The 23,245-nt window shown below is 38.5% G+C and overlaps 1 protein-coding gene across 1 annotated transcript in view; it reads left to right on the forward strand.

The window, feature by feature from the left end:
- IL17RD (interleukin 17 receptor D) overlaps window positions 1-23,245 on the forward strand; it is a 61,237-nt gene that overhangs the window by 29,851 nt on the left and 8,141 nt on the right. Inside the window, exons 2-7 of the mRNA XM_063426882.1 lie at window positions 16,316-16,373; window positions 16,963-17,088; window positions 19,080-19,198; window positions 19,911-20,031; window positions 22,335-22,379; window positions 22,461-22,612. Coding sequence (XP_063282952.1) covers window positions 16,316-16,373; window positions 16,963-17,088; window positions 19,080-19,198; window positions 19,911-20,031; window positions 22,335-22,379; window positions 22,461-22,612 — 621 coding nt within the window. The remainder of the gene's footprint in view (window positions 1-16,315; window positions 16,374-16,962; window positions 17,089-19,079; window positions 19,199-19,910; window positions 20,032-22,334; window positions 22,380-22,460; window positions 22,613-23,245) is intronic.

Below are 23,245 nucleotides of genomic sequence, written 5' to 3' on the forward strand. Positions count from 1 at the left end.
CATGGTTCTTGGAAATATCATTAAATAGGGCAGCGAAAAAGCAACTTTCAGTATTATAAGAATGGAGGCTTCAGTAAACAAAGATTGCAGTGTACAAATAGCTGATAGGAAGCTGCATTGGAACTGTTCCCAGAAAGCGATATTAGATTAACTGGTTACATTGCCAGTATTTTATCTCTGAATATGTGCATACCTTTTTTGTTTAAAGAATAGAAAAAAATATATATATTTTTATCATCTAAAATGTCTGCAGTTAAATATTTAACCTCGGAAATTCCTTGATCTCTGTATGGAGGGATCCACATGCATTTGCTATGTGATTAGCGTGTGTTATCTGAATTAAGAGACCATAATGCTTCAAATTATGCTTTCTATAAAACTACGTACATAGACCAGGTCATATGATATTATGTGACATCTATTGAACTTGTCTATTTTGTTCCACCATTGTATTGTGTGGAATTGGCCAGGGAGGGCTGGAATGAGAGGCATACCATTAGTCTGCTATAACAGGCATGATTAACATTTGGCGCATAGGCATGGTCAACATTTGGCAAATGCGCATAAGTCCAACATTCATGCTTGCCTGGCTGATGGACTGTTTTAATGTCCATCTTGAGTCCATGCAATACTATGGGTAGAAACAGCCTTCCACTTACTGCACGCCACAGGGACTTTTCTTCTTTGTCCCTAGAAGTGTGACACCAGAGGAAAAAGCAGTGCTTGTCTCTCTGCAGATTTGCAGTATGTTCCCCATGATGCTTGAATACAACTTTTGAAGTGCCATCGCAGTCCTGTAACTCCCAATCCTGCTACAGTCATGTAAATGAAAAAATGGGATGAAAGTCAAAGCAAATACTGAATATATCTTAAATATTTGGTTTGTTTGTCCTAAAACAAAAGGATGAGCCGATGGAACAATTTGTGGTCATTTTTCTTGAGTTGGAACAGTTACCATAACCTTTGATGGAAAGGTCCATATTTTGCCCCGCAATTACGGTTTTCCCCATCTGTATAATAGAAACTCTTCACCAAAACAGCATTTAGAAGATGGTATTGTATAAATCAGGCAGATAGTGTTATTTTGGATTAGTAATGTTAGAAGCATGGGCTTTTGTGAAATGCAAGGAAATTGAAGAGTGTGGTCTAGTGCTTCTGATGCGGGTCAGGAAGTCCTATAACCCATGGCAGGGTCTCTTCACTGTTCATGGTTCCTTGCAATGTGCTGAATGCAAGCAGGAAATGGAGTTAATTATTCCATTTGTTATAGAATGAAAGGAGAGCTGGCTTACGGCAAACTGGTCAGTCCTGACTTCATTCTGACATTATAGCGGCATCGTCTATTTAAGCTTACCAGAGAGCTTTCCCTCAGCTATCTTTCTTACCGATGGCAACGAGAGCTGCTGAGAATCTTCTTTAGAAGCCCAAACATAAAGATGAAGCTGGGCATTGTGTACTTAAATAGAGACCCGAGATAGAAGTCAACGTAATAAAATAAGCTGCTGGTTGTTTTTGTTCTGCTTGTTAATTTGAAATGTCTTCAGAATAAAATGTTGTACGTTCGAATACATCTATATTAATTTGTTTTAAATATGTTTATTAAAGTCGCAACGAAACGTAGGCAGACATTTTTTGAATTGCGAAAAAGAGCATTTGTTTGCCTGCGCAGAGGCATATAAGTCGGATGAGACATGCAATAAAATAAGACAAAGGCCTTTAACAGGCATAATAATGCATTATGTAGGGTATTTAGTTTTCTGGGCCATTCCTATGTCCATCTATGCGTGTGATGGCGCTTTCTGCATAAGTAGTCTTATACGTAATTTAAATAAGCATGCAGGCAAATGAATTAAGTATGCAGTAACTTTGCGAGATTATTTTTTGCTTCGGATAAAACCGAAAAAACTATATCCATAAGACTGACAGGAAAAAAAAAAGCGTAATTATGATTAAGATAATGGAGCTATCTGAGTAGCAAGTATGCAGTGGTAGGCGGCTGTACTGCAGTTTTAACCCCTTAAGGACACATGACATGTCTGACACATCATGATTCCATTTTATTCCAGAAGTTTGGTCCTTAAGGGGTTAATCGGATAATGCTTCAATCAGGTGCAAAATATGGGCAGCATGTATTTGTGTTAGCGAGACAGCTCATTTGCATTGCAATCATACTTCAGCGGCATGTATCACTAAGCAAATAGGTATTCACTTTAAAACAGACAATGCCCGGTAAGGCTGGTTGATGAACAGCAACCGTCTAACATGCATTAGTGACGCTAACAGTAATCCATCTTTTCTTGGTTTGACAGTGTATAAAAGAGCAGTAAATGTACTTTAAACTGTATTTTACATTTAAATACAAGCATTGCTTTAAGGTCAAGTGTTCAGTGTTACCTTGCAAATTTATAACGAACATATAGTCAGCAAATACAGTGAAATGCCAATATGTACACCTACTTTATGCATACAGGTTGGTGAACTGCTCCATACCAGGTTAACTTACTTAATCTAAAACTATCAGTGGTAACATGCATAAATATAAAGAGAACTTGTAAGGACCTATAAAATATAAACTAGTCACCAGCGTCCGTGGTTGGGGACTTTATAACGGTCTGATCCGGGCCTTCCATGGCACAGAAACAACATGGCCCCAGTGCACCGGGCTTCCACCCGTCCTCCCCAGGCTGGTCACAGTCCACCAGTTGGGCCCTCTGTGGCCCTGTGGGCACTCAGGGCCAGGGACCGTCCACAGGACCCCCACACCTAGGGTCTGAGCGCCCCCTGCACCTCCCCAGCACCTTTCAAGCTTCCGTGGAGTGTCAGCCCCCGTCTCTCCTGGCGCCGGTCTCACACTTGGGGGTGATGCGCATCCCTAGCGGCCACCGGTCCGCCGGAGGGCCCACGCCCTCCCGATCCACAGGACTCACAGCGCCAGGGACTAGACTCCCCGAGGACCTCCACATACTCGGTTAGTCCGGGCCGGCACTCCGTCAGTGGACAGGCAGTCGGAGAATCCACGTATCTGCCGGCGTCTTCTGTGGCCACATGTGCCGCACCTGCCAGCCCTTTGAGTGGTTAGTAGTAGTGGTTCGTGTCTTTCTTTCATCATGCGAAGCCTGTGCATAGAGTGGTCCTCGCGAATTAAGTCCTCTGCGGTCCCCCTCCTTCGGGGTAAGTCTTCAGGCGGGCCCCAGTCTGGTGGCCTTTGCCTGTTTAGGGGATCGGCGTAGTCTCCACACGGTATCTACCGGCCTGGAGCGTGTCTTCCCCATGTGGCCGGGATTACCCCCACCAGCCGGGTGGGGGGGGGGAGCGGGGCTGGGCCGCCCCTCGTGTCTTTGTCCTCTGTGGAGGTACTGTAACCGGGAATCGGTCTACCTTGGCCTGTTGGGTTATTATCCGTGTGCCTTCAGGTGCCTCACTCGTTCAGGCTCTTAACTGCGCGTAGGCCCGCTTTAGTAAACTCAGTGTTCCCATTTCATTATTTGTTTCAGTTTGGTATCTTCGGATGGCTTATGAGTTTCTCTCCAATTATATGTCGAGCAATCCAGGTTTATGGCAGTTTGTGTGCTATTTTTAGCCATTTTCCTGGGCCCAGGCCAGGAGCCATGGTGTTCTGCTGCTGTTCAGCCTGGCAGCCCGGCCCCGCGCCCCACTCTATATTAACTTGAAAGTCTGGGCCTTATTCTCTGAACCGGGTGTTGCTGGACATTGACTAAAAGCTGTAAAAGGTTTGACTAGAAGTTGAAAGATATCACCAAAACTTGTAAATTCTATGAACGGTGTTACAATGTATCACTGTTTAGTGAATAAAAGTAGTCCCTTCTAGCACCAGAAACCATTGCATCGTAATGTAGTGATTTTGGTGCGTAGAAGCTGTCCCTTTTTATCTATTTTGGTTGAAAACAAAGACTGTAGAGTTGTCAGGCAGGCATCAACTAGAGATGCTTTCTCCAATGAAGTTGTTATGGTGTTAGTACGTACCTGGCATTATCTTTCCTCGCGGGGCTGAACCTTATGTTTGGATCAACTGCCGATCTCAGCCCATCACTACCTCCCCATTCAGAATGGTGAATGAAAAAGTCATGTATATTTTTCACTCTCTTTACTGAATTGGGAGCTAATTATAGGCTGAGTGTTGGGTCCAAGGTTTCCCGATTGAAAGGTCACTCCTTGAGTGGAAGTGGAGGAGCTGATCAATTGGATGCCGTCTTCAAACTTTGGGGAAACAGTCACTGGTATAAACCCTCAAGGTAAGACTGCGCACAAGACCTTCTAGCACCATAACAACATCATTGCAATTAAGTTGTTGTAGTCCCTTGAGTAGTCTTTTAAGACCTACAATTTCACATTTTCCATTATCACGCAAAGCGTGATGATTCCAAATGCTGCTGATACTTCTCATAGATCATAGTTGTAATCAGTGCTAGATGTAATCAGTGCTATTTGATTGGCAGAGCTCAGCATCTACAATGGATTGGGCCATAGATTATCATATTAATGATCCCAAGGGCAGGAAAACATTGTATCCTGGTACTGGATTACCGTAAAATTTTGTTGAATTTATTTATTTGTTTTGAGCCCGGGAGATGGGGGGGAGGAAGCCGAATCGAAATATGTTATTTTTAAACTTAGATGTACTCCCTACTATATTTATTTTTACAGTTCGTGTTCCTTTAATATTGGTTTTGCAGTTGAAGCTCCAGGAGCAATTAAACATTTTCATATTTTTTTCCTATCTTGAATCAATAGTAATCCTTAACATCTTTTTGTTTTTATTTGAAATTTTTATTTTTTTTAGTGAAATGTAAAATGTGTTTATATACCATGGAATCAGACACAAATTCAGATCTGAGCAAATGTAGTCCTTAAGCTGGTAGGGGATTTAATTGTCCAGTACCCAGAATCTGTGGCTGAGAGTTGTAGGAACTGGAGTTCAGCAACAGCTGAACAGGAGGTCTACATTAGCCCAGGCCTGACCTATGCAAAGCTACTGATCAAGAGAGTGAGTGTGGATGTGCATTATGAAAAATGCTAAATTGGTTACTTACAAACTTCAAAGTTGTGTTTTTTTTTTTTTTTGTCAATTTATTTTTTCATAACAAATGCTTCTGCCCCTAAGTTAGCTCCTTATGAATGCTTTGAGTCTGATTCTATTTAACCAAAAACATAAACGGGGATGCACATTCTTTCTTAATTACCAGCAACCTTTGTTCAACCGGAGCAGTCTGTTTAATTGGTTTTGATCATGGTAAATTATAAAATAAGCTTCCCTCCTCTGCCTGTGGCCTGGAGCATTCCAATAAGATGACACTCCTATACCCTCTATGTGACGTAAATCATAATGGTTTCCTTTTTTTATTTCTAATATCTCTTACGTTTCCCACAGTGTTTTCAATAGAAATGCCAAAGCAATATTAACCATGGTTTTAATGAACGGACTCTGCCTGAGGCTTCGTTCGTAAGAGAGAGCATTAGCATTGTGAGTGTAACTGTACCAAAAGCGATGCAATGCTAGATGGCCCACAAACTGTCAAGCCATAGTGTGGAATTCAATTAAATGTTATCTCTTTCTGTCCGTTAATTAAGTGATAGACAAGATCAAGCTCTTCAGCTACCGACTGAGCATTATGGGATTCGTAGTCCACCGTGAAAAGGGAAAGTGACAAAAGTTGGTCATCCTCATGTATACATCTCATATCTGCTCTACACATAGAGAAGTATTTACTAAATTATCAGTTCTTGACAATCCACAAGGGAATTGTATATTTTAAGGCAAAATAAGCAAATTCTCAAGGTCAGATATTGTATTAAATCTGCTTTTTTTTTTTTTTTATCTTAAATTTGCAATTTAATTTATTTTATGGGAATAAAAGTAAACGAGAAGCTTTCTTTTTTTTTTTTGGTTCTGTTTACCTGGTAATAATAGTTTGTCTGATAACAGACCTTGAGGATTGTGTCATCCGTACCATGCTCTTGTTTGTGCCTGAAACCAGTACAGGTAACTGGGTGCTCAAGGGTCTCACGGTAAGCCCGGTGAATCGCCCTAGCTCCATAAGATGGCTGGTTAGTTCTATGTGAAGTCCAAGGGTCTCACGGTAAGCCCGGTGAATTGCCCTAGCTCCATAAGATGGGTGGTTAGCTCTATGTGAAGTCCAAGGATCTCACGGTAAACCCGGTGAATTGCCCTAGCTCCATAAGACGGCTGGTTATCTCTATGTGAAGTCCAAGGGTCTCACGGGAAGCCCGGTGATTTGCCCTAGCTCCAGAAGATGGCTGGTTAGCTCTATGTGAAGTCCAAGGGTTAAACGGATAAAGAGAAAGTGCTCTAGTGTGTTTGTTGATTTATTGTGAGAGGGGTAACACTGTGCATATGAATGTAGCTATATAAAACCTGTTGGGGAAAATTTGGAAAGATTATGAAAGATAAGTATACACCACAGATGCCTTTCTTTCTTCCTTCGTGACACTATGAGTTTCACAATGCAGGACAGAGCAAAAATGGAAAGAAAGCAAAAATTCCAAGTTGCTGCACTCCGCACGTGTGTATGAGGTAGGAAACCTAATTAAGGCATTGCTCATTTTTATTTCCCCCAATGCTGAAAACATGCATGACAATACCGCAGCTATGATGTAGAATTACAAGAGATTCTCCAGAATTCTATTCAGCTGAGGAGGGAGGGATGGATGGATGTCTCTCTCTGCAATATAATTGGGTATCGAAATTTTTTCCATTAAATTCTTGATTTCATAGGAGACCAGTTATGGTCATTGTGTGTGTGTGTGTGTGTGTGTATATGTATGTATGTATGTATGTATGTATATATATATATATATATATATATATATATATATATATATATATATATATATATATATATATTTCTATAGTCCCTTTATAACGCTCTAATAGTTAAGGTGCACTTCCATTATTAATTAAATGAGAGAGGGGATGGGTTGTGTCCATTTCTTTACCACTTGTGAATGTTCATACAATATGTAATATTTTTATTCTATCTGACCCTGATGGTGGGGGTGAAGTGGAATGTATCAACACTCCTCTGTCACTCTGACACCTCCTTTGAACCTTGTGTAAACTTTATAGAGCCCTCCGAGAGGTGTGAGAACAGGTGTTCAGTGGTGCAGACACCAAAGGATATTTATTGGGTGATGAAGCCAGAGGGGCCGTCAGCCTATTGTTATGTAAGTGGGCAGACACATCCTTCCCTACATGAAAGAGAAGGCAGGATAGGGGAAAGCTTTATTATCCTCTGTCCGTTTAATAGGTTAGGGGTTTTGTCTAGGTAGCTTTGTATTTTGGGGCCAACACTCTCTAAACATTTTGTAAATCTCATTAAACCGCAACTTAAAAGAGAGCAGCTGATTCTACCAAACACTAGAAAACTATTAAATGTTCTTCAGAAGGAAACATTTAAGTGATATCTCTTGATTTTATTTATTTTTTTCCATTAGTTATGCATCACAATCACTTTCCTGATGTATGTCAGTCTGATTTATATTTGATTTCTAGAGAAAAACTCAAAATATCTGTTACATTTGTTATTTATTTAATCACTACATTTAAACATGTAAACAGCTTCCCTATCACAGGCCAAGTAACAACCTTCCTTAACAAGATGATTGTCCCATCATCTTTTTAACTCAACTAGACAAAATTTTCCATTAACAATCTGCAGTATTACTTAAAGGACCACTATAGTGCCAGGAAAACAAACTTGTTTTCCTGGCACTATAGTTTTAATAGGTCCCCTCCCACCGGGCTGAAGGGGTTAAATCACTTGCCTTTCTCCAGCGCTGGGGACTATCCTCCTCCTTTGGACGTCACCGGCTGAATGCGCCTGAGCGGCAAGACGTGCGCATTCAGTCAGTCCATAGGAAAGCATTCTCAAAGCTTTCCTATGGACGCTGGCGTCTTCTCACTGTGTCAATGAAACAGCCACTAGAGGCTGGATTAACCCTAATGTAAACATATCAGTTTCTCTGAAACTGCTATGTTTACAGCAGAAAGGGTTAAACCTAGCTGGACCTGGCACCCAGACCACTTCATTGAGCTGAAGTGGTCTGGGTGCCTATAGTGGTCCTTTAAAATAAACTCACTACCTTAATATGTGCCCTACTGAAGTAGATACACTGTTTTTATTAGGGTTTGGTTCACTACACTTCTGTATTCTGTGCGCTCACATGTACTCACTGTTATCTCTTCACTCTCATTTAGCCCCCCAAAACCTCTTTCAGCTCCAAAAAGTATCCCCCTTTGCCATTACTCTAGCACTGTTCAAGATCTTGCCATACAAAGAGAACGCATCACCAACTTACCCTTTCTTCGGTTCTCACATGGCCCTGCCTTCTCCTCTCTCCGATTACATTTTTTTTAAATTTGCTATTGAAAGACTTATTTGCCTGTTTTCTTTCCTTCCTTCGAATAATTGACCCTAACCCAGTGTACCTCATTAGTGTTTTCTACTGAACTTCAGGACCATCTCTTAACTCACTTAATTAAATCCCCTTTGTCTACTGAAGGTGTGTGCTGTTAGCATTGTAGGTTCCTACATTATATCAAATTACTGTCCTTTTTTTCTCCAATATTTATTTTGCTTCTGAATTACAGAATACATTTTTTGTATTATTCTTTATTTGTACGATTTAAGATCTTTTTCAATATGAGTAACAAGCTTTTACAACTAACAGATCTCCATGCAAGCTTTTGTCACTTTGTTACAAACATGTGTAGCATATTTGACTTTTTTTTTTTTTTTTTTTTAGAAACCCAGGAGTTAAGTGATAGGCTTTGCAGTCTGGTCTTGCTTGCACGAAAAAAAAGTTATTCCTTGCGATTACACGCTAGATAACTTTCTCCTTGTGTTGTTGGGTGTTGCAGTTTGGCCTGTACTGTAGGTAATACAACTGTATTAACTGGTATAGGGGATATGTACAGAGGGTTGCTGGCAGTTGTCACAACCGTGGTAGTGGGAGTTGTGCCCGGGTCAGTACCACGACTAGTGGTATGACTCTGGGTGTTTGTGTGGATGCGGTGTAGGGTGATGGATTTCTGGTTCTTGATGGGTGTAGTAAGTGGTGATATTTGAGGTTATCCAAGGTGAACCTGATGGAAAGTCTACAATGAGGTAGGATCAAGGCTTGTGTAGTCGATGTCATGAAGTTTATAGTCCACCTTCATGGTTTTACGTATGAGTTTGTAGTTCCTTCTGAGTGGTTCGTTTGTTTTAATTGCTCTATTACGTATTCCGGTTCTAATGACTAATTGATTATCTGATTTTATTTTTTTTTTATTTATTTTTTTTATTTTAACCCTTACATGCTTATCAAAGTTAATTCAATGTTAATTCAGTAACAAAGGTATTCAAGGACACCTGCCCTGTGTCAAATGCTAAGATTGTGTCGGCCTTTTTCGCGGTCTTCATGCGCTCTTCGTATATAAGTAGTTTGCTCTGCTGAATAGGAATTTGTGATCCTATTCTGGTCCAGTATATGTGCTATCATTGCCTCGGTCTCCTTTTTTGGTTACTCTTCATCATTCTTTCCAGTTATAGTATCACACAAGAATCAGTCCTTGGCTCTCTTCTTATTTTGTAAAACTCTCTACCTTAATTTATGCTTCCAAACACCGCTTACATGTGGGTGTTCTTTGGCGCCCTCGTGTTTTTAAAGGGAAAATACAGGCACCATAACAGCTTCACCGTAAATAAGTTATGGTGCAGGGAGATTCCCAAATGTCCACTTACCTCAATGGGTTAAACCGGTAACAAATGGTTTGATCTAAAACGGTTGAATCTGGAACGCTATCGCCATGCCCATAAACAGAAACTCCAATGTGTTTGCATTGCCAGTGAAACCAGACTGCATCATAGCACCAAACTGTTACATTAAGATATAGCTATTTTGCTGCATATTGTGTTCTTTTAAGGCCATTCTCAATGTCTCTTTAAAGAATCTCACAAATCATTCCAGCTGAGTAATTTGGGAATTGGTTTCGTCACCTGACCTAACCAAATCTATGAATTAATTACTGTACATAAGAGGAGGGAGTATTCCCTCCTCCTTTGGTGACATCCATTCTGTCTGCGTTTATTTATTTTTTTACTCTATTTACATGGCTTTATATGGGATTTAGTAACCTCTTTTCCTCTAGCACGCATATAGAAAGGTCAGGCTTTGTTATCTTTTCCAAGACGTCCTGTCTGTGTACACCTGCGTGGCATTGTACTCTAGAACCATGATAACAATGTTATGATCCCAGCTTCCTTTGCACGCACTTGGGACGACTGCATTCCTGCTTGTTCTGGAATTCCCAACCCTTTGCGTGCCTGAATGGAATGCAATGCAATGCTTGGTAGGTTCTGGGGAAAGATGGGCCAGTCTATACCTGATAAGGTTAAATGTTTCATTCTTTTATCATACAGACTACTTGCATGATGTCTTAGGTCTATCCTTAAGCACATCTCTTTTCATTTGCTGTATATTTTGCAAGCTTATACTATCACGGCATGCTATTAACTTTTTCAACTCCAGTTGTCATTGCAGTAAAATAAGCTAAATTCCTTTCCTGTGGCACTGAAATAGTTAAAACATGGAAAAGCAATTGCAAAATTCCATTACATTGCAATCCACCTCAATTGCAAGCCTCACATTCATTGTAATGCAAAATCTGTCAATTCACCGTTTTTGCTTTTGCACACAGATATATATATATATATATATATATATATATAGTGTGTATGGATGCAAAAAAAATGTATATTTTATTTTTTAAAGAAAAGACTTTTAATGAAAGCCGGTTTATATCGGTCTTTGTAAAAAATTGTAGCTGCCCGTACTCTTACCAAGAACAAGTAGTGAATTTGGATAATCACAAGCTGAATTAAGTTAGGAGGCGTTAGATTTGGCAGTGGGAACGCCCTGTTCAAGATTTTAGTGCCAAAAAAGGGAATGTTTTTCGCTTTCAATTGCCAAAATTACCTTTCCATCTCATCTTAAAAAAGGACCCATTATATATGGTTCATATAACACTCTCTGTGCTATCATTGTATATACAATTTCACAGCCATCTTCACAAAACAATATCCAAGAATAACATTGCATGTTAAGTAAGAGTCACTGCCCCCAAGAACTAGTAATTTAATTGGCGGAAAAAAAAGGGTCCACCTTAGCCTCTCCTGTCTTATTTTTGTACAGATTAAACGCTCTGCAATTATTATTTTATTTTAACCCAGAGTTTTCTTTGAACCATCTTTTAGTTTTGAGCATATTTTTGTGTTTGTTCACTTACCCATAGTCCTTTCAGCTTTTAAAACAGTAGCCCAGCTATCTGTATCAACCTCGTGAGCAAATTACTAGAAGCACTAGCATCAGAAAATCGTAAGCATAACTGGTATTAGTCTTGACACAGACCTGTGGACTAGAAGCATGTGTGATGGCAAGCATAATTTATGACTTACAATAAAACACATTTAAAAAGTCAATAGTATCTCAAAGCACTTTAATTCCTTTTCTAAATTTATAGAAATAAAGTGCAAATTTAATAAGCTGTTTTCCACTCCGAGGTGCTTCCAACAACACCACAAACAAACAAAATGCAAACGTAGTGAAGCTCTGCTCTACATTTACATGGCTTATAAGTAAGTCAGTGCATTTTTAATAAGCGGGCACTTGGTGATCATAAAACGAAAGGATTATTTTTGAAAAAAAATAATTTAGCATGACTATGTTGATAACCACAATTATACACAAATAGCAAGGCCCAAAATATGATTATGATAATGGTTTGGTGGAACATAAATGGTATTGCTGTCAATGTTTGAGACTTGGGGCAAGTTGCTGCTACCAGGATGTACAGCACTACAGATAAGGATTCCGATAAAAGCTAAACCTTCTGACCGTGAGACATTGCACTTTCTCTCAATGAAGAATTTGCTAAATATGCCGGTTTCTGTTAATAATCAAACTCCTTTACTGGAGTGACGCAGAGGTGTCCTTGTTCCCTGGGCTCTGCAATAAGCCGGAGCAGCACTTGCTTTTTTGCCTGACATCTTACGGACAGGTTAGCACTCCGATTGTCTCCTCATATTACGGAGACCACCAACAATGCAACAGTTTATAGATCCACCATCATTAAATACCAGGTAGATGCAAAACTATAGCATTACCATCATCTACATTCCAAAAGTTCCAGACTTTTAAATAAAATGTAATAAAAATATCAGGCAGGATGCTGTCATAATAGAAACACTCTGGTACTTGTTCCTTGTAGTGACACTGCTATCGTTTTGAAAGCAGTCTACTGAATATATACAAACATTTCCTAAATGTACGCCGTTGTTATTTAATACTAAAGATAAGGATTTTGTTTTCTGTAATTTATACAGCTCTCAGAAAGAAAATAGCCCATATTGTACATTTGTCATCTGACAATCACAGATAGCAGGTTTGTTCGGGGTAGAAACCACGATTTGATCTATACAAAAATCCTATCCAATGTATACCTTAAAACATAATTCTGCTTCCACCAAATTGTTGCAGAGCTTTGCTGGTTTAATCCGTCTGAGAATTGGCTCTTTGTCCAAAATGCATTAACAAGTTGATAGCTAACTTGAGCATACAGGGAATAAACAAAGTCCCCAAAGACAGATGTAGCCCCCCCCCAACAAACACAATTGCACATAAACTGTCTGCATGCATACACCTCAAAATCTCTACTAGCCATTGGCAAGGGAAAATGTTAGCCCTGGTGAGCGTGACATGGGTTTGTCAGGCTTGCAGTGACAATTTAACTTTTAAGTGGCTAGTAAAATAGGATTACAAATTTTAATTTAAAAAAAATAAAAAATATATATATATAGCTTGACAAGTCACAAGTAGAGCTGTCTTGTCTGCCGATTTTGCAAGTCCTCCCCTTTTTGACGCCCAGACTTTCTGTGACTGTTCTATCACAGACTTAACAAAGCAGTTCTTTAGTTTAGTTTCACTGAGCTAAGTAACCAGATTAATTGTCTGACAGCCATAGGAGTTAAAGCAGCACGGTCATAGTCTGTTGACTATAGTATCCCTGTAAATTACCTCTACATCTAGTTAGGAATAAGGTAACCACACTGTTGCAATCTGAGTGTTTTTATTGTTTTTTACGTTTAAGAATTAGTTTTTTTTATTGTCATTTTCTCTATATTTATGTATTGATCTTAACTTGTTAAATGAAGAGACAAATATAAGTGTGTATTTTTAGAAGCCCATACGAAATATCTGCCTGTAATGTTTTATAAATTGTTGTAGTTTATCTGACAAAAATGTTCTTTGTAATCAGGGACTTGAGCAGTAAATGGTTCTGATTAAACCACTTTACACTGAGTTGTCTGGCTCCACGGGTCTTATCATGATATGCAAACATGGCAGTGCTCCCTCTACATTGACTGTATATTCTTACTAGATTGACATCTGTCCCCATTCTAAATGAGCTTTAAATGCATTTCTTCACCTTGGTAGAAACTTGGGTTCATTCAGAGCATATATTGCTTTAGTTGAAATGAAATGAAAAAGAATGTTGGACGAGAGAAACCTATCAAATGAATAAAATTGAAATGGTGCCAGGAGAGTCCCTTGTGTAAGTTTGTTTGTTTTTTGTTTTTGTTTTGTATTTTAAATGAAAATTGCCCATGTAGCTCTTGATATCAGAGACCATTAAAACCAGACAAGATTCTGACACTTGGCCAAAGCAGCTGCTGGATCACCATTAACATGGGCACATGGCTTGGTGGCTATTTCCCTGTTAATTAGAACACCGGTGTGCTAAACAGGAAGTTTCTGTAATTTGCTCTTGCAGATGGCAGTGCAGAAACCTTGCCTACAGGAACATAAATCTTTTATAGCCGCCCTAAATTAAGTTGGTGGCAGCAGTAGGGTCACTTGTAAGTGCCTGTGTCAGTGTTCAAATAATAGGTGGTTTGTAATAACACCCTTTGCAAACTAAATCATGATTTTACCTATGTACCAATGGAGTCAATGGTGCATTTCAGAGCATTTGAGATGGTTAAGCCTCAGGCAATAACATGCTTCCAGGTTAGTGTGTGGAATTTAAATATTAGGCACATGAACTTATGGTGAAAAGCTCTTTTGTTTATCTCATAATTATTGTTGTGTTTGTGTGAGATTATAAAGTGTTTTAGATTTGTCATTGGATCAAGACCAGTTTTTATTTTTTTATTTTTTTATTTTGTGATGCTAAATAAGCCTTTAATATTTTGGTCCAAAATGTGCATCCGTTGCTCCCAAGGAGGACATGCAAAGTCTTGGTTTTATGCAGGTCTTGATCTGGCTCTTAAAGCTAATTTTTGTTCTTGTTAAACAATTAAATTGGGTCAGTTTTCTAATTTTGTGTGTGTATGTATATGTGTGTGTTTACTTTTCAAAACACGCATTAACAATAAACAAGATTTATATTGGCCTATTTGAAGCAAGTTTTAATGACCCAAGTTAAAGCTTTGCAACCTTGACTTTAATTGGGTCGTTGTAGTGTTTCTTTAGTGGGTAAGCACCCTTGTGAGCATTTTGTTGGAAGTAGAACATGTAATTAGGTAGTAAAACTTTTGCAAGCTTTGTCTTTGTTTTAGTTTAAAATGCCAGCCAACACTTTGAACAGATTGTGACAATGATTTTTTGATCAGTGATTTGATTCCTACTTACAATGGTTGTTCTGATTTATTCATGAGTAAAATTCTCACTGCATCTGAAATCTAAAAAAAAGTCTTCCTTTGTGTCCCACTTATTACATATTTATGGCAGATGAAAAATACAAGGCGAGAAAAAATGAATTTTAGTGCAGACTAATTAAATCTCTCAAGATAAAATAGATGATGTAAAAAAAAAAATAATAATTACTAGTTACTTTTAAGCAAGTTAGTTTTTTTTTATTTTTTATTTTTAATTTAAAAATATTAGTTTTCAACAGTGTAAGTAAACAGAGCATTGAAGTGGATTTGAAGTGGTCATGGTGCCTGGAGTCTGTATGTGCAGTGTTTAGCTGTGAAATGCTGCACATACAGAGTTTAACTTCTTTGCTGCCGGTGTTGAAGTTACACGTCTGGCGGCAAAGGGGTTAAAGTGTGTGTGTGTGTGTGTGTGTGTCTCTCTGTCACATTTCACAGCATCATTAGCCAGTCTGGAACAAGACTTAATTCTTTGCACATGTCTATACGCAGTGCTCATTTATTGGCTGAGAATGGTCAGCTGGCACTCTCAGCCAGTCAATGAACAGCAGGATTGGCATGGAAGCCAGATGTCATAATTCTGCTTAATGAGAGCCTGAGTGTCCTGGCGGTACACAGGTAAGAGGGCAAACTGTAAAATGATTTGCCCCATTACCAGAAAATGGGCTAGGTTATCTTCTAGCACATGCCTCCCAACCGCCCTGAATTCGGCTGGACAGTCCCAATTTTTTGGTTCAGTCCGGCCTTAGTTCCCTGCTGTCCAACTTTTGGGGACACTAGAAAACTGCCCCCAACAATCATAGCATAAGCGCATTAATAGAGGATCTTGCGCTATGATTGGGGCACTCGGACCCCACAGGGAGCACAGTTTCAGTGCTCCCTGCAAGGTCTGCCCTCGTTGAGCCTGCCTGCATGAGTGACATTAACTTGAGTGGGCATGCCCCTTTTCTGGTGGGTCTGCCCCTTTGAGGTGGAGCCTAGTGATGTAATTGTGTCACTGGACTTTCCCTTTTAGCTACCTCCAACTGGTGTCTCGATTCTCGGCAGGCTCTAGTGGTTACAATGTTTGGAGTAACCCTTTAACACTAAGCACAAAATATTAAAAATAAATATAATAAAGCCGTAATAAAGGAGTCTACAACGGCATTAGTCGAGTTAATTTTAATAAAGAATATCTACAGTGTGTGTGTGTATGTATGTGTGTGTGTGTGTGTGTGTGTGTGTATATGTGTGTGTATATATATATATATATATATATATATATATATATATGCGCCTTCTTGAGCACAGCTGAACTGTAAATGTTGTATATATTTTATCTTCTCTTTAGTAATCTGTAAATGTGTACAGATACCCCTGTCTTTGAACTAATATCCCGTGCCGACTTTTAGGATTGTTAGTTAATGGGATATGTTGCCCATGAATATTTCCTTAGCCAAGGTTAACCAGGTAGAATAAATCTGACTTGTAAGGTGTCAAATATAGAGAATAAAATGCTGGTTGTGGCTCTCGAATCTCATGGTAACGATTGATTAAATAGATTGATATCAACATGTTGTCTTTATTTTTTTTTCTTCCAGGGAATGTCTCCGCTCAACAAGAACAGTGGTCTCCCAAATATCACCTTCCGATACGATAGTAAGTTTGTAACACTCTGTGTACGTGTAGCTATAAATTGTCAATCTAATTCATTTTAAAGTCTGTATATATTAAGACTATCGCTGAGTTTGTTTTATCAATATCTGATTCCAAGCGTAAAATGTAGGTAACCACATTGTCGGTTTTTTATTGGAATGTCAGTTCTGCTCTTTAATGCCACTTATTGCAATAATTCATATAAAATTCCGGGCAGTCTGTGCCACACTCTGCAGAAATTTAAAGGGCTTGTATCATTTTAGTAGCCATGTATTGTTGATGTGCTAGAGGCTTCCTGCTGGTTTGAATAGATATTGCCTTTTAATATCATAAACGTAAATACCAGGGTCCATGCTGCAGATACATATAATGCAAGAGGGGAACACAAATGGCATGCAATAACAATAAGGACATTATTGCAGTTATTCTTATTATATATTTATTGAGCTGGTGTTTCTCTCCTCCCCTGCCCACAATAAAAAAAATAAATCACCATGTTTAGGATTAGACTAGGGTGTGAATCCAGCTTTTGTTTGCTTCATGTTTCTAAACTTTAATCTCGCTCACTAAAATTCTTTCTCCCCTTCCCTAGATTGCACATCTTCCTTTAATTTTGTGGGAAAACATCTGATTGCTGACGTCCAGAACATCTCGATCAGTCAGTACGCATGTAATGACCAAGTGGCAGTGTCTGTTCTCTGGACTCCAAATGCTATAGGTAAAACTTCAAAATATTCTAGGTGTAAATTTTTATAGAACAAACTATACTTCTGTTCTGTTACAAGTCTGGCAGCTACTCTCGGGCTACTGAATAGTGTTTAGATATATCTGTAACACCATAATAAAGGTTACTTTCAGAGTTGGTTTCATATTTTAACTTGATTCTTTATATATTCTCTAACCTTTAGCTCTTCATTTAGCATTACATTTCGCCCCATACTAAACATCATTAATAATATAGACCACTTACATTTTCTTTGTCCCCACTATTGTATAACAAGCTGGGCTACTTCTGTTCAAACTCCAACCATCCCTCTAGTAACCAAAATTGGTAAGTCACATTTCATCAAACCTGTTCTTGTATAATATAAATGGTATTTAAAATGCCAGTACTCCCTTTAAGATGGCCAGGGTGTTTTATATTGTTTGGCCCGTTTCCCTGAAAGCGTTAATAGAGGTAAATATCAAATAAAGATGCTAATGCAGTGCAACTGTTTTGTGTTGTAAACAATATTAATGTGTTCTTATGCAATCTATATATGCGTAATAACGGTTAATAGTTTATATCTTCGTCAGGAGGAGGGACAAGTATTATACAGTTAGAACTCATGCCTTATAATGTTTTATGTGGTTTCCACCCTCTCTTTGTGCAGTTATGAATTATAAGCTCTTGTGGCTATTTATGGGGTCTGTAAAACATATTTTTATGAGAAACTGAAACTTGGGAAGGGAAACTAATTTTGCCTCAAATTTTTATTGCATTGTGAACGTAGAAATCTGAAACATGCATTTTGTGTGCCTGGTCTGCTCTTATATTTTAGCATTATTACCCCTTTTTAAAAATACTAACTGCACCACTCTGGAATGTTTTATTTAACACAACTCAAGCTTCAAATATAAACGGTTTACTACTCATTCATTGTTAATCTTTAACCTAACATAGTAGTGCATTACATTTGCAAATATATATGTGAACATTGGGAATTTTAAAAATATTAGGCAAGGGGGAAGCTGTTCTACTTTGTGCATTTTACTTCCTGCGTGTCTTTCACTCATTCCCAACTCTGGTGGAGCTGCTATCAGTAAATTTTAAAGTACCGTAAACAACTTTCTGTGGCTGCCGAGAAATACTTCAAAATTTCATGCGTATATATGATGTGAAGATTTTTCATTTATCTGTAGATGTCGGCTTTATTTAGTATGTGCATATTGCAAAACACCAGGGACTGACACACAATAGTTTTAAACAGAGAGCAGGTAGGGCTATGGGCCCTACTAATCATAGACAGGGTACCCAGAGGAATTCACAGGCTGGGGGTTATGGGCTATTCCAGGAAGTAATCCGATTCAATGTATAATGCTCTGGCTGGTGGTCCTCTGGATTTCTCAAAAGGTTAATGCTTTTCAGTACATGCAAGTCAGCTTTGCAGCTGTGAATTCTCAGGTAACAAGAGGGACCAGGGAAGCTCGTTTTCAAGATCTGCTAGAACAAGCGGCTCTCTTGTTCATTGAGCTATGCATTGTTATCAGTCCAACTCACACAACGCTCTATGTAGCCAGGATCCCACCTGTACATTGTCTTTGTTCATTGTACCAAAAGGGGGCACACCCTGCGATGCTTCCACTACTCTACGTCTAACTGATCCGCAGACAGAATTCCACTTTTAAAAAGCTCAGTGTGAAGATCCAAAACTGCAGATCTTGGTTATTCCGTTTTATTTATTTCATTAAGGGTTAAAACCACCAATACACTATTGATATTTGGACTGAAGTGTAGTGTTAGTCTGCCATAATTAAGGAGTAGCTCTCCAGCTATGAAGAGACTGCAAGTCCCATGATACTCTGTGGTCAGACTAAACAAAAAGGTACAGTGTCCCCGGTTGAGCTATAGTAGATTAATCTAAACCAAGTTTAAAATGTTTAGTAGCGGTTTGATTTCAGGAGCAATGCATACATTTTATACATCCTTTGCTTTGTTTGCTTCCGCAGGCATCGAATACCTGAAAGGATTCCGCGTTGTGTTGGAAGAGCTGAAGTCAGAGGGGAGACTTTGTCAGCAGATGGTGCTAAAGGACCCTAGACAGCTTAATGGCACTTTTAAAAAAGTCGTAAGTAGTTTTTTTTTTTTTTGTTTTTTTTTTAAATCCATGGTTTTAACCTCTGTCGTTTCTTGTCTCAAGAACAAAATATTATTTTTGAAACTAACTTTCAAATATCACATCATTCTGCAACAAATGATGGGGGTTTATTAGGTAAAAGCAAGTTATGATAAGATTAAACACGCTAAAACGAATACAAACATTTTTTTTTTTTTTTGCCCCCTTAAAAAAAAAAAAAAAAAATCTCAGAATTAGCGAAATCAAGAAGTAAAAGAATGTCTGGGGAAAGAAAACACATTATAATTTTTCAATAGATTTAACCAATTTTTTTTATAATCCACATATAAGGACCTGCACATGCCTCACTTCATTATATTTTGAAAAGTAAGTTGTTCTTTAACTGCATGCCAGCAGGGAGCTAGATCCATCTTCCAGTTTCTAACTACTATCATCTTGACTTCCGCTAAAATATGTACAACAATCATTGAGGAGGGATCTAGGATTTTTTTGAGAATGTAATTGTAGTAAAAAGTCACTAGGGTGACATGATATTGAGTAAATGAAGTAAAGTCTAGATTTTAATATGAATATCATTCCAAAAATGTTGCATAGGTTGGAATCCCACCATATGTGCAAAAAAAAACCCTCTTTTCTGAGCACGTATCCAGTATTCTCTCTTCTTTTTATTATAATTTTTTTATGTTTGTTAATTTCTTTTTAGGTATTGGAAACCCAACCATTTATGAACCTGAAATTTGAAACTGATTACTTTGTTAAAATTACTCCATTTCCTTCTGTCAAAAATGAAAGCAACTACCATCCATTTTTCTTCAGGACACGCAGTGAGTATTTCGACTTTTTAAATTGATGCGCTTTCAGTTATTAAAGTTTTAAGATTCAATGCTACATAATCTAATGCTATATAACCTGGTGAGTTAATTATTTATTACATTTCACCTAACATCACAAGTGTGTATTAGAGCTTTCTCTGTCATAGACATGATCACTTTGCACCTGTGTTTTTTGGGGGAGAGACTTGATAAATATGGCATTTCGTGTTTGACTCCATGGATCGGACTCTACAAAAAAAGGATTCAGATTTTTCTCTTTTTAAAAAAAAAAAAAAAAAACTATTTTAAATTCGAAGTTTGTTGATAATTCCAATTATTTTATTCCTTTTGGATCTATATAGTTATTCATTCACAATGAACAAAATTATCCTTTTTATGATAGTTTTTTACTATGGATTTTTGCATTCTGTTGCTTGCGTTTGTCCATAGACTTTGCTTACTGTTTATTACTGTAAATAGTAGTAAGTGTAGTATAGGTTTCTGTGCATAAGAGTCCGTTGTCCATATTGAGAATGCGAGTTTCCCGTTTCTAGCCGATACAAATAATGGCTGGGATCATCGGAAGGGGCCACTATGAGGTTAACTGAAGCACGGTCTTTCTAAACAAGCCAAGTGTCTGCTAAATAAACAGTGCAGGCCCCAGTGATTTAATCACAGAAGGCCTAAGGCATGAAGAGTGTACACTCATCTGCCAGACTTTTACCACTGGCCACAGTCCAATCTTTAAACTCATCCTTTCCGCAAGAATGGAAGAAAACTTTGGCAAGTATCTGTTCTTTCATCTTAAGAACACATTGTTCTCTTTTTCCTCCACAATAAAACAAAACGCTTTAATTCAAACTCTGAGCGCAGGTAATAGGCAGTGAGAGAAAAAACGTAAAGAGAACCATGTTGTTCTTATTTTATAAATGAGCATTGCTCAAATACAAATACCCAGAGCTGTTTCTGTCTGTCTGTCTGTCTTTAATCCTGCGTTTGTACACTCCATATGTCCTGTTTTTAAAAGTTTTGCTTTTATGTAATATAAAAGGAGAAAACTAATTTTATAGATGTGTTAAAAGAATATAAATTATGCATGGATAATTATTCTGTTCACACCACAGCTATGTATTTCCTTACATTTAGCATAATGTAATGTGTAATCCCCCCCCCCCCCCCCCCCCCCCCCCCCCATGTCCTGCACCTGGATACATGCAACAGATTCTACTGCTCTGCGTGTATGAGTGGGATTTAAGACTGTCCATCAAGTAGAAGTATCACTTGTAGAATATAACAGAACTTGCTTTTTATTAATGAAGTTTACCTGCCGAATACAACACTTTGCCTGCTTTTAAATTGTTGCTTTGTAGCTCATGAGGAACACGAATAAATGCAAGGTCCATGTAGGTGTCAAAGCTTTACAAAACTGTGACCATTACAAATAATTGGTAATCAGGTTTTCTTTTAAGGAACTTGTGTTTTAATGTTAAAGGGACACTGTAGGCACCCAGACCTCTTCAGCTCATTGAAGTGGTCTGGGTGCTGTGTCCCTTTTGCACCTAGTGCTGCAATGTTTACATTGCAGCTCTAAGTCTGCCTTCAATGGCTGCCTACCTTTGGTCCGGAATCTAATGCTGAACGTCCCTACGCTCTGCATGAGGACCTCCAGCGTCAGATTTTTCCCTATAGGAAAGTATTGATTCGATGCTTTCCTATGGGGAGGACTAATGTGTGCGTGTCATTTGACGCACGTGCGCTATAGAGCCCGCACGTCGCAGAGCTTTGACCCAGCGCCAAGGGATCAAAGCGCTGGGATCAGTTGGGTAAAAGGGTTTTTAACCTTTTATTTACCCGGGAGGGGGGAGTGATGGTGCCAGAAATACAGTTTTGTATTCCTGGCACTATAGTATCCCTTTAAACTAAACATCATAATAATTGAGGTATCTCCCTATTAGAGAGTATTAATATTCCCCAGCGTGGAGATATATTAGGGTGTATAAAGTATTGTGTATATTTATGGTGCTTCATTTAATTTCCAGTGAGCAGACAGCCCCTTTCCACTGAGGCTGTTCTTGCAGAAACAATATTGTTGGATGCTGTGATGCAATGGATACTGAATAATCACCGGCCGGCTCCAGGCATTTTTAAACCCCTTTTCACCAAATATCAGTAGAAATTTAGAAACCCTTATGAGATGTGTGGGATGGTACATAGTCATCAACTCGAATCCATGTATATTGATCTGTGTGTCTTAAACAGAATGAGAGATTACATATAATGAGGATAATGCTTTCCCTCTCTTTGTGTAATTCCAGCTTGTGAGACATTGTTACAGCCGGACAGTTTAACCTGCAAACCATGTAAGTAATCTATTTTATACCAGATTCTACAGAAGGGACTGAGACCAAATGAATCGTAACCAATCCCTACTTTGTTCACAGATTGGAGGCCAAAAAATGTGACTGTGACTCAACAAGGCATCAGCATTCAAGTGTCCTTCGACCACGCTCCCTACTCCTTTGGTTTTCACAGCTATCACGTGAATTATAAGCCTAAACACGACTCTTCCTTTAAACAAAAGATCTGCAGACAGGTAAAAATATCTACTTGTTGCCCATTGTGTTCTGACTGTTTGTGTGTAGAATTGCCAATGATTAAGTGCATATAGATGCTCAATGTCTCTAACACTTTTTGGCAACATGGCTGTGGCACTGAATTTGGTTCTTGTTTTTATGAATGCCCAAAAAAATCACTGTTTAGTAGATCTACACCAAATGACAACATGCATGCATTTAATTCCACATTTTTTTTTATTGGAGTTGTAACTTGTTGTTCTTTTGTTTGCTGCCTTGGCAAACCCTCTAACCCCGCCCAGACTTTGTGGCTTTTCAACCACAGACTTCACAATGCAGCTCAATTACAAGTTTTATTTTGTAAGGCAAGTGCTGCCTCTTGAGTTTAGCTTTACTGAACTAACCAAACCAGGAAGTTACAGGGCCGGCTGTCTGACAGCCAGTTGGGGTGTAACCGGGTTAATTTAGAAAATTGTCAATTTCCATCGAAATCGGCACCTTTTTGAAAATGGAAAAACAGAGGACACACTCTTCACACACAAAGCTCTTCTGCAAACTATAGTGCTGTAAGGGATCTGAAGTGTCTCTTTAAGACATTTTTTTCAATAAAAATTGTAATAAAGTGAATTGAAAACCACACTGCAGAATCTTGG

The sequence above is a fragment of the Pelobates fuscus genome, chromosome 7 (assembly GCF_036172605.1).
Source record: "Pelobates fuscus isolate aPelFus1 chromosome 7, aPelFus1.pri, whole genome shotgun sequence".
NCBI classification, from domain to species: domain Eukaryota; kingdom Metazoa; phylum Chordata; class Amphibia; order Anura; family Pelobatidae; genus Pelobates; species Pelobates fuscus.